This window comes from Mytilus trossulus, chromosome 10 (assembly GCF_036588685.1).
Source record: "Mytilus trossulus isolate FHL-02 chromosome 10, PNRI_Mtr1.1.1.hap1, whole genome shotgun sequence".
Taxonomy (NCBI): Eukaryota; Metazoa; Mollusca; class Bivalvia; order Mytilida; family Mytilidae; genus Mytilus; species Mytilus trossulus.
In genome coordinates this window covers 48075744-48089000 of record NC_086382.1, presented here as the reverse complement: position 1 = coordinate 48089000, position 13257 = coordinate 48075744, and the positions used below count along the sequence as shown (strand labels likewise).

At 32.5% G+C, this 13257-nt stretch overlaps 2 protein-coding genes across 2 annotated transcripts in view; one reads left to right on the top strand and one right to left on the bottom strand.

Moving 5' to 3' along the window:
• The window catches only part of LOC134687965 (receptor-type tyrosine-protein phosphatase alpha-like), a 33956-nt gene extending 33223 nt beyond the window's left edge, over positions 1-733 (top strand). Inside the window, exon 14 of the mRNA XM_063548430.1 lies at positions 499-733. Coding sequence (XP_063404500.1) covers positions 499-527 — 29 coding nt within the window. The 3' untranslated portion in view covers positions 528-733. The remainder of the gene's footprint in view (positions 1-498) is intronic.
• A 1102-nt stretch (positions 734-1835) lies between these two features.
• On the bottom strand, positions 1836-12887 carry LOC134687523 (uncharacterized). The gene is made up of 3 exons (XM_063547892.1): positions 12424-12887; positions 5226-6232; positions 1836-2375 (listed from the first exon to the last, which is right to left on the bottom strand). The coding sequence occupies exons 2-3, from the start codon at positions 6230-6232 to the stop codon at positions 1850-1852; spliced, it is 1533 nt and encodes a 510-aa protein (XP_063403962.1). The 5' UTR covers positions 12424-12887; the 3' UTR covers positions 1836-1849.
• Positions 12888-13257: the final 370 nt, after the last annotated feature.

The following is a 13257-nucleotide window of genomic DNA, read 5'->3' as shown; positions in this document are numbered from 1 at the left end:
AGTTCTTATTTGTGTGTTTTTGTTTGCCTTAAATTTTGATTTATTTCTCATTTTTAACTGCTATTGGTTCTTGTTCGACAGGCACCAACTTAATATCATAGTGATGTTGTTTGACCCTCAGAATCTTCTTTTTTAAAACTATATTTATAATAATGGAAAGATGACATGCAAAGTGCGCTCATACTTATATAAGTTCAATGAAAGGCGTATTTTTTCATTAGGATCCTTTCTGATACCACCGCATTAAATGACACAAAATATGAAAACTTCGATTCTACATTTGAAGCTTAAGTATTGTGACGGTTCTAAATTTCATGGAAAGAATTTCGTGGATATGTGAATGGCTTGATGAATGCTGTACATCATTGTAAATAAAATATGATTGAAATTTGTTTTGTAATTTGAAAATCATACCATGTTCATAAATATTTGTAAACTAATTAGATGTTGTATATTTACACTTGTTAGTTAACATAATGATGCATTATCTATTTCCAGAACTGTATGAAAATACATCGATGTTTTGATCCTATTATCATTGAAGTTTTCAAGACTACATGTATATATGGAAGAGGCTCGAAGTTGAAGCATATTGTCACTACACGAACTTATGGTCACATGATAACAGTGTGTATTGCTATCCTTTTACAGATTCCAAACACACAATGTGGATTTTCTGATTAAATATTCCTTCAATTTTGACAAAACTGTACCATTAAATGCTAAAATATGATGGAAGTGTTACTTGAGGTAATCCTACAGGTTATTACAGCATGTTTGTTCTTCTTGTAGCATTTTGCGGTAATCAGGTAAAATTATGAAAAAAGAGAAATTTTCTCGCAATCTCACATTATATCGCATGACAGAAAGTGTATCGACGCTTTATTGTTGAAACGTTTTCTTGTCTGGTATTACCTTAAGAATGGAGAGTTGTTTCATTTGCACTCATACCACATTTTCTTATTTCTATTACACATTGAAGAACTGTGTTCCAGTACTGTTTCTGCTATTTCAGTAGATAGTTGCGAGTATGCTAGATACGGTATGATAAGGTTCATAATTGCCTTTTTGCTCTATTCCCCATTTCCATCTTCAATTTTATTCAGTGGTAATAGCAACGACTGGTCGTTCCGGAGAATAATTTGTCCGGTTGGGTATAAAACTTGCATTGTATAAATCTGAGTCAGTGTGTCGGTCTGCGACAAAGAAGTTACAAATTAATTTTATATTAAAATGTTTTCGTCTAAATAAGCATATTTTCATTTGCCACTGAATGTAAAAGAGGGACGAAAGATACCAAAGGGACAGTCAAACTCACAAATCGAAAACAAACTGACAACGACATGGCTAAAAACGAAAAAGACAAACAGACAAACAATAGTACACATGACATAACACAGAAAACTAAAGACCTATTAAGCATCACGGACCCCACCAAAAACTGGGGGTAATCTCAGATGCTCCAAAAGGGTAATCAGATTCTGCTCCACATGTGGCACCCGTCGTGTTTTTTATGTGATTACAAATCCGGTAAAAAGTTTAATTCGGTAGGTCACAGCCATGAAAGGGAAATGGATTGTAGTTACGACGTAAAGTAAAGTAGTCATCATCACACCATCTTTTCATTTTCAACAGATAACCAAGCAACGCCAATAAAAAATGAATTTCTGGAGGAAATACAGATAATTTCTAAAGCCAATAAAAAAGAGAGATTGGAGAATAGAAATCACAATTTGTACATAAACAATGCCATCAAATAAGCCTTTAACTTTAAATATTTTTTTTTAATAAACAAGTGATACATAATACAGATAAAGCAACCTTTGCTAAATAAATTCTGTCTGCCAATTTATCTCGCACGTGATTTTCTCCTTTTCAGCTTTGGTTGATTCATTTCGTTTTGTGAACGACCTTTCTGAATCAATTCAAAAATCTTATAAGCTTGAACTTCATCCCTAGTGACGTCATCATACCTTCGAACCTCAATTTTCTCACCATTCACAATTAATCCACATTCCACAAGTAAATCACGACTTTCATAGTCACTTAATGTTACTACCCAACGACTTTTAGCATCTCTATCAATTGCATGAACAGCAACCGGATCAAACTGTAATTGTACAACTGGAGTTCCAGTTTGCGATTCAACTAATGATTTAACATGTTGATGTGGCTTGGCATTGTCCGGTAACGAAAAGCATATAGCTAAAGGTTGAGGAGGAGGTGCTTCTTTCCTTAGTCGAATGGATGTTATTCTCGCTTTTTTCCACTTGTTATAGTTTGACATCTCTTTGACGTCATCCAGAAGTGACAAAGGTTGTCTGAGAGTTTCTTTCTCTGAATCAGAATCGCCGACATCGTTTCTTTTGCTGGTTCTACAAAAGATATTGTATTTTTTATACTGAGTTTATTATTTATATCATTGTAGTTTAAATAAGGAGGAGAAATACTTGAAGAAAATAAAATAATATTTTGCTCTCTTACTTTGGTTAAAATGATAACAATCTCGAGCCAATGTACATTGTAGTGGTTAACACTTTTTTAATTGAATGTCTCCACTTCTGTTGAAATGAATGTTTTGGAACTGAAGGTCTTCAAAAAACTGAATAAATAAACTTACACAAAAGAGCAAAATAATGAATATGTTACCTAACAAAATGTAAGATTACATAATTATATGTAAAACACGATACCATCTTACTGCACTAGATGCAAATGAGGGACAAAAAATACCAGAGAGACAGTCAAACTCTTAGATTGAAAATAAACTGACAACACCAAGGCTAAAAACAAAAAGGCAAACAGACAAATATTAGTACAGAAGACAAAACATAGTAAACTAAAGACTAAGCAACACGAACCCAACCAAACACTGGGGTGATCTTATGTGCTCCGGGAGGGTAAGCAGACCCATCAAACCTGTGGCACTTGTCGCGTTGCTTATGTTATTACAAATCCGGTTAAAAGTCTAATTCGGTAGGTCACAATTGTGAAAAGGGAAGGGTATTGTAGTTACGACATAAGGGAAACATGCTGTACTAGATGCAAATTTCGACAATAAAAGTCTCTTCAGTGATGTTCAAGGCCAAATTATCGGAAAGTCCAAGACTTAATACAAACATTGAAGAGATTAAACCAATAAAAAAGATTAGTAATGATAAAATAACTGTGCAAACGGAAAAATTAGCCACCATCGCAGAAGGTAAAGTCAATATTGCGTTAGAAGAAAGTCTCTTTGAATCACATTTATTTGCATAGCAGATTCAGTTTAGCTTCACAAGCATTTATTTGAGCATCAACTAACTGCACGAACCAGAGATTTATTGAAACTCATACATACACGTTAAAGTAGCACTGCAACAAGTTTTGTTTCAATTTAAACAAATGAAAACAAACCATTTATGTTTACCTGTTCTACAATTTGATGCACATTTATATAACTGGTCACATGAGTGAGGAATAGTCGACGTTGAAGTATTTATACCATGAAATTAAAGAACCTATTATTTATGATTGTTGAACACAAGAAGTACGCTTGGTGTATGCTCGGGTTGTGTCTAAGTATCTCATGAAATATGTGTCTTACTCATTAACTCAATCCCATTTCGTTTTAAATTTTAAATTTGTTGGATATGCTTGGTTGTTATAGGAGAACGGATGTAGGTTATAGAATGTGAATACAATAAGATTACAGATATCTTTTGTTCAAACGTCAATATCCTTACGTTCCGCTGTTTTGAGAGAAGACTTTTTAGTGTCTATCTTTAAAGTTTGAAGTGCAACGATCGTTTTCGCATTGATTACTATCTGGATACTCCTAGTGTTTCCTCATCACTGAAGACGCTAAGCAAACACCAATCGATGAATTATAATTTTTGCATGTTGTTTTGTCGCATTTCCTTTAAATGTTGTTAATAATTAACGACCGTTTGGGTCTATCAATTTTAAGTGTTAACGGGGTTATTAGAATATTACCACTTGACGTCTCTTGTCTTTCAATAAAACTCATGTTAGTATATGTTTGTCTGCTTGTTTGGTATGACTAAATATACAACAGTCAAATCCGATAACAACATGAAATTCGATACGATGTCTAGTGTAGGTAGGTTGAATGCTCTTTATAATTTGAAGAACAAATCTCGGAACTAGTTGAAGGACCGGGGTGCCTGTTGAAAGGATGTTCTGCTACTAAGACATATAAAATTGAGTTATCATGAAATATTTTGCAATTTTACGATCAGCTAACAACAGTCGAGAATTTTTATTTTAGATGAACCTTTGGTGTCACGCTTTTTTGTTTCAGTGAAAACTAAGGTCTACCTTTATTTGTTACGTGAACTGATATGAAATCGTCCAAGAAAGTCCATGTTTCATACATATTAAGCACTTTTTTGTGACTTTAGCGACCATTACCATTCAAAAGGATTGTTTGACAAAACATAGATTATTATTGCAATATTGATAAAGTAAAGTGTATGAATTACAGCAACGTCAGAACTTCAGATGTTGCGCCTATTATCTAAAATCGCGATTAATTAAATCGTCCAAGATTTTTGTTTGATGAAAAAATTATTTCATTTCTCATTTCAAAGCGGACAATTCTCATTTCAAAGTTGACATATCCAGCTTCTAACGTTGATTGTAATGTGTATCAAAAATTAATTAACAGAATTGAAATGCTTTACATTGTACTGATTATAATTTGTTTTGTCAAACGTTCAAAGGCATTTATTTTGATCAAACGTCGCTTTATTTACTTGTTAAAATTTCTTAACAACTTACCTCAAAATATGCCCTGAAAACGCGTTAATTCGCATATTGAATTCTCAGTACTTAAAACACTATAGAAGGAGCTTGAATATTAGAATGTACTTCTCAGAAGAATACTGGCAATCACTAGTTTTAATCAGTATTGGTTCAAAGATTTAACACGTAATGAAACAAATGCTTTTTACGCAGTATTGGTAAAATAATTTTTATACTTCAAAAGTAGTTTTGTCACAAAGGAATTCTATTTATGTGTACGAAACAAGGCGGATTGTTTAACCTTTTACTTAAGATGTTTATCTTTATTCAGCAATAAATCGCATCAATAAAAAACGCATTATAGTCCGGTTGCTTTACATTTCTGAGGTGATAGACTAGTATTTGATATCAATGCTCTTAAGTGCACATTTAACGTGTGAATAAAGCCAACTGAATACATAATGGGAAATTAAGCATACCTCGTTATATACATTTCTGAATCGGGAAATAATGTGGCCTCGCTCAACTTTAGTTTATGTCGTTTCCGCATATGATCCTTAAAATGATGTTCTGGATGCTTGTGCGCATGCATGCGTGAATGATGGTCCCCATTCTCATAATCGTGTGTATTGATTAACGTGTCCCTTTCTGCAAAGAAGTTTTTAAAATGTTCGTTTTTAGAAAGGTTGGGAAATTGACTGGAGCTTGATAATTTCATTTTTGCCATACGTGCACTATCTGGGTTAAGATTAAGATCTTCTATTCGGAAATCTTTGTCCTCTGTGCCATCCGTATCACAAGTTTCCGAAGGAATCTCTATGAATTCTACATGACGCACTCTGGCTTCTTTTCCGTTATTAGTCTTTTCCTTCTTAACATCGTCATAACTGGGTTTTCGAAACCCAAGATCACAAAGTCGTTTGTATGTTTCTGAATCTACAGTGGCTTTATATATCTTTGGGAGCGAAAAATACTGACGAAGATCTTCTGTCTTTTGTGCAAGAACATCTGGATCGTCTCTCACCCCACCAGTTCCCGCCAAATTCGGTATTCTAAATGGACGATCAACATCAATATGCGGTAAGGTTGTGGCATTTTGGTCATCTCCAACAAAATTGACAAGTTGATTAGTTTTAAACGTAAGTTGAGGGAACATTGTTTCTTTCGGCAATTCGGTATTGACCTGCCATTTGATAACTTTGGTCTCTGGATCATACGACAAAGAACCACGATATCCACGTACTGATAAAAGTTCCGGAAGACTCTCCGTTATGGATTCTAGTTGAATCCTTGTATGTCTTTTTTTGTCATAAAATGGAGGTTCAAAGTCCGAAAGGCTGTCTTCATAATCTTTGGAAACGGCATTAATGTCCAAGCTCTGTAATGGATACGGGATGGATGACACAGGAAACTTTCTAGTTGAAATGTACCTCGGAAGCTGTCCATCAGTCGACAACAAAATTAAGGCTTGACTAGATGTTGGCATCTGCAAACAAAGAAAATGATAGACTGAGTGCAATCACGCTGATAAACAAATTAAATAATGATTTTACCCAATAAAGACCGAAAAACGATTCCTAGTTATATTTTATATGTTAATTATGATAATAATAACAACCTCGACATTCATTTAAAATATTTCAAACTAAATAAAAAGACCTGCACGACGATAAACAAATTGTTACAGTAGTCAAACAAAGACAAGAAACAACGGCAACTCATTGATACATGACAGTGAGTGTATGGATGAAAGTTTGTTCGTCCTACACATAATTAATAATTTATAAATTTGAAATATATTTATCAATAGTTACTAAGGTTGTAGAACATGTTTATCTCTGCTAGATCTGTGACCTTGGAGACTATATATCAACACTTGTGAATTACATTCAATTTTGAATTGAAAATATAAAAAAATGGAAATTAAAGTTATTAATTATTACGTCAACAGTAAAATACTTTCATCACCAGATATGATATGATATGGAAATAAATGATTTTGGCTAAAAGTTCGATCTTAATTTAATACCTGGAGATTGTATTAAATAATCCCAGAACCCACATAACATTTACGCAGTATTTTCTTATAGAAAACATATTGTGGATCTACATAGATAAAAGGAGGTAATATCCAACGTATATCAACATCACTATACTAATTCAACATAACCTTTTCATTAAAATCATTAAATAGATTTTTTCTTATGTCGATAACAAGTTGCGATATACTTCTCATTATTAAAAGAAAGAAAAATTATGTGCACGATTGTTCGATACACGTTCTGTAACTAATATCTCATGCATAATGAAGCGAAAACAATTTGATAATCAGTCCAATAGGCTAGGCAACGCCAAATAGTATCAACCGTGACGAGATATGTAAACTAAAAGAAGAAGGGTTTATCTTAGTAGAGTCAACTACCCAACCCTAATATATTTGTTTAAAGTGATTGTTCCATGCATGCAAAGAGCAGAATACCCCCTACAGGAGGTATTATATGCAATGCCCCCTACCGATCAAACATATTCGAATATCTAAATGTATACTTCTAGTAAAGCCAAAAAACCGCACCCTTATCGAATGCTTAACTGCAGGACAAGATGATCCAATTCAACCGAAATAGACTTATCACAGTATTTTCAATTAATTGAGCAACACGACGGGTGTCACATGTGTAATCGAATCTGCTAACACTTTCGACATTTATTTGTTGTGTTTTGTATACTATTGTTTTTTGTCCTTTTCTTTAGCCATGACATTTTTAGTTTCTTTTTGACTTTTTGCTAGTTTGAAAAAAATCCCTTTGGTATCTTTCGTTTCTCTTTCATCGCTATAGCCTTACATATTTAATGTCCCATTATTATATCTAAGGGTCTCTTAGATGCATTCCAAGGAAACAGTTCCCGAATATTTAAATCACAGATACGACTAGGTGAGCACGTGCGGATGAAGTAGAACGGAGATTATTCAGTGTGTGCTATTTAATTTAATAGATATTGCGTTTTCATCCAATCAATCGATGGTGCTTTAAAGGAAATTGCAGGAAACTCGCATTCAGTAATTTTAATCGCCTGAACAAAAGGTATGAAAATAGATTTCAATTGCTAACTGTATCTTTAAAATAAGAATAAATCTAGATACCGCTCGTTAAACAAATTTTTAGATATAAGATAAACCGCAGTATGCATAGCAACTCTGTACCCTAACATAGACATTTCGTTTATAGTACCGCCTTTTTTATTCATATGACGTAAACTCAAATGCGTGATTAATGATATATTGACGAGAATATGAAGTTTTAACACCTGTTTATTTCGTGATCCGTAAAATGTGCACCATTTTAACTTGCATTAAACTATTGACTTGGGCAAATCTTATGAATACGAATGATTCACCATGCAGTATGTTAATAAAACTTTGAACTTAACTTGAAAATAAATTACTTATTTCAACGCAGTATACGTGTATTGTTATTGATTAATATATTTATGCTTAATGCAGCTATTGTACTCGAGTAATTATTTACTTTATTCTTACGTTTATATGTGTCTCATGCATTAGCTTGTGATTGTCGTTTTAGCTACATGGTGCCAAATGTATATGCATAAATATATATATATATACGAGAACACACCCGTGATATTACGGGTCCGTGACTGAATTAAAGTATATAACTATGCGCAAGCCTTATTTTAGTATTAGTATTGTCATCTGATAAAGTCATGCCGATTATAAGATACACAGTTTTTTCTCTGCTTTCAAATCTTTCTGTTTGAACCTGTCGAACTGGAACTTATCAATTATTGGTAATATTAATTATTTGGAAAACAAAAGGTCCTGGAATAGAGTATTTTTTAATCAACAGCATTGTCCTATATTAGTTATAAAAAACTTGAATTTTTTGATTCGCTGTTTTACGTCATGCCCTCTAACAAATTGAAGTGTATATAGCATATTAATCCTGAATACACCGTGAATTTACGTGATGACGGCTGACAAATTGGACCTCGTAATTTTAGTATTATTGATAAATTTGAAACTGTGTGGCTTTCCTGTCTGCTTTGGAGCAATTTTGAATTGAAAATAGCCTCTGTTAATTAATCGTGTACGGTCTATGTAGTAAGACCAGAAGCTATGTAAACTTCTAGTTTATTTTGTTTTATTCGTGTTAGATCGAATACTCAAACATTGAACAATCACAGCTTATCTTATATTAATCAAATTTTCTGCAAATAAATTTACCGAATGTTTGCTTAATACGAAAATCACATTTTATTTTTGTTCTGAGGAAAATGGTTTGGATAGAAAGAAAAAAACATATATTGGAAAATATACAATATCAGGAACCACAAGATCTTCGTGTTGATGTTTATTGACAAGTCTTAAAATTATTTTAAGTAGAATATTTACTAATTTTCGATTTTGCAATTAAATGAAAAGCATCCCACTCAAAATCCATTGCCCATGTTTCATCCATTGATTTTATCTGTTTTCTTCAGTAATGTAAGAAGTTTCCATTTCAAGAGTCAATATTTCTTCAAACGGTAAAATAAAGTTCAGCGAGATGTCAAATTACGGTTTTATCTTAATCGTACGATACATTGAGAATAATAAACATTAAAGATGATTTACAAACTATTTCATGGTCATTTCATTGGTTTTGCGATTACCATCACGAATCGGTTAACCGATTCGATTTTTAGTTGACTCAATTATAACAATTGATAGTGATTTTACCGATTGCGTCCTATTCCTGCTTGTGGCGTTTTGACTCCTTAAGGGTGATGTGTGCAAAGTAGTAGACGCTTGCTATGTCGACGATCCCTTCAATATTTTGTTAGTAACCTTAATTTGTTTTTTCATTATCAATAACATCGGTTTACTATTGCCGGCTTGATTTTCGATTAAACATTCTAACATGACGTCCTTCAAACGCTTTGAGTACACACCTGTGGTAAAATATGAATATATTGCAAGGGCTGTTCCGATTGTTCTCCCACGTCATATGTTTTTTCATGAATGAGCTACTTGACGTCATAGAACAATGACGTCAGAATATAAGCAATTTACGGGAAAATACACGCTTATGAAACGGAAAATCATCACAACAAGGAAACGTAAACAAATGCTGCTAAAATGAGTTATTTTAGACAATTTTGTATACATATGAGACATATAAGTACAATAATAATTGGATTCATCTGAATTTATCTAAATATGTTATTATAAATAGTTTAAGCATCATCATTTATTCAGTTTGCTCCGTTATTTTATGTCAATTTAATAGTGCGTTTATTTATTGGAACTGCAAAAAATGCCATCACCTAGAGCGCTTCGATATAAAACAACTACCGTATTTGTCTCATTAGATTTGAAATAATTCATGGTGGCTTGAATATATCTAGATTTTACCACGGGTTGTCCCTTTATGCCGATATTTTACCCCTCGCTTTCGCTCAGGGTAAAATATTTGTCATAAAGGGCCAACCCGTGGTAAAATCATGATATGCAAGCCCCCATGAATTATTTCTTAATTATTAAAGACACATTTTTTAAAACTATTTGGAACCAGTTTGGTTACAATTGGGGTCCTGTATTGGTAACAATTTTCGATTGCTAAGTTGATTTTTTCTTCATTATGAATTTCCGAGAATTGAACATCGGTTTGCTACTGTCACCTTAATTTTCGATTAAACATCATTATAAACACATTTTTTGAACGATTGATGTCCAAAACCGTACAGAAAGGCCTTAAGACTAAGTTATGTAATTTGACAATGAATGGGATAGTAAGTTAAAATCAAGCGACACAAACATGAAACTCACAACAACACATACATTTCATGTACAGTTTTATATATAACATAGTTTTGAATCCTAAGCTGTATTTGGCAAAACTTTTAGGAATTTTTGGTCTTCAATGCTCTTCAACGTCGTACATTATGTGGCTTTTTAAACATTTTTTCATTCGAGCGTCACTGACGAGTCGTTTGTGGACGAAACGAGCCTCTGGCGTATATAATTTTTTTTAATCCTGGTATCTATCATGATAAAATGAGAAAGGAAATTGGGAATGTGTCAAAGCGACAACAACCAGACCACAGAGCAGGCAACAGCAGAAGGCCACCAATTAGATTTCAATGTAGCGAGAAACTACCGCACCAGTAGGCGTCCTTTATCTGGCCCCTTGAAAATATGTATACTAGTACAGTGATAATAGACGCCATACTAAACTCCGAATTATACTCAAGAAACTAAAATAAAAAATCATACAAAACTTACAAAGGACAGAGGCACCTGACTTGGGACAGGCGTTTATTTACAACCACTGGATCGATGCCACTGCTGGTGGAGATGTATTTCCCCGAGGGTATCACAAGCCCAATAGTCATCACGTGTGTGTTGACTTAAGTTATCATTGCTATGTTCATAATAATAAATCAACTGTTAACAAAACTTTGAATTTTTTAAAGATAAAGGCTTTCCTACTTTAGGAATAGATTACATTTTTTTTTGGCAAATCTTTGAGAAATTGTTGGTCCTCAATGCTCTTCTACTTCGTACTTTATTTGGCCTTTTTACCATGTTTTTATTCGAGCGTCACTGATGAGTCTTATATTGACGAAACGCGCGTCTGTCGTATATACAGATAAAGGCAACAGAAGTATACCGCTGTTCAAAACTCATAAATCCAAATATAAAAGTGTATCCTGTTTTGGCTTTTTACACTTACTTGTGCAGACACACAGTGATATGATTTCAATGCTATTTTCATTGTGTTTCTTAAAAATGTAGTATAAACGTTTCAATTATTATTTGATTACAATATTTCTCATAAAGAAATGATTTGTCAACAACTGAAAAACTGGATTTCATAAGACTGTGATGTTTTCTGGCTTCTTTTTTTTTTTAATAATTTTGTATATGAACTAAAGAGATCAGTATACTATTATTTGTATATTGATTAAAATTTAGAATTATTATTTCAACCAGTGAAAAAACTTATATATATTTCCAATGATCAACTCCACAAAAAATATACAAATTGTTCTTAAAGAAGCATACACATAAAAATATACACACACGGCGAAAGGACACTAAAAGATGACAATTATGCCAAGCAACACATATTGAAAATGTAAGTATAAACGGAATAGTCGGTACTTTTCCTCACTACTACTTGTTAAATTCAATTCTAGGCACTTTAACATTCAGAATATACTCATCATAGATACCAGAATTAAAATTTATATTTACGCCAGACTTCGTCTACAAAAGATTCATCAGTGACGCTCTAATAAAAAAAAATAACCAAAAAGATCAAATGAATTACGGAGTTGAAGAGCATTGAGGACCAAATATTACTAAACGTTTTGACAAATATAGCTTATGTTATCTATTCCTGAGGTAAAACAGTCTTAGTATTTCAGAGTTTCAAAGTGTTATAAACAGTTAATTAGTGAATATTATTATACCTACATACACATAGTAGTAAAATAATCTCCACATGAACTACTTTATATATATAGTATGATAATCAGAATATTATTCAAATTTCTATGAAACAAGATTAATTACGTTTTTCCGCCAATTGTCTATAATGATATACAAATAATTGTTTACAAACAAATAATAAAATTACCATTTAGAAATATATACATTAAACTGATACGTACCTTTTCGATTTAATATAATCCTCTTTAACTATTGAATGAGATCCACGGATACATATTTACTGTACAGGTTCCTTTTGAAAAGAATCAAATTTTATATCCTTTACTGACGGTAATAAAGCCATTGTTATCTTAACAACTACAGATAATGTTTAAGTATTTATTATACACTTTATATGAAGATGAACTTCGTCCTTTCTACAGAAGTGTCAACTGTCCCAGGGATTGAGGTTCTTAACAAGTAAATAACAGAAGTCAGTTAATCAGTAGTCTAGTTGATGCAAACTAAACAGTATTTATCATGCATGTTATTTCGCTCTCATACCAAGAACAAAGACATCTTATTAATTTTTTAATGCACATAGCTTATTAATTTCACTTTTCACTTTACAGGTAAATATCATTGTAACGGAAACTATAGATCAAGTTCACCATCTATATACTGAGTATATTGTGACTTTTCTCTCTATTCATTACACCTTAACAAAGATCCAATTCATCCACGCATCAATACTAAATACAGACATTGTATTAATTACAGGTAATAAGTGGTTAACTTTGATACAGAAATTACAGGTAGACGTTGTTCATATTCAACATCATATCAATTTTATTACACTGGGCTGCACCCAAATAAAGTGTTTGTACTTGAATTGACCAGTATGTCATATAACTGACATCTATATGTATTAATTTTAAATCAAATGCTACTTCATATTAAGGAATGTATATGTACACCAAATTATGGCTGTAAATTATTATCTATCCTTTCTTGATATATTCAAGATATATATAACATTTAGTGTTTAGTGGATTTATGTGAAAAACTCTTTGAAG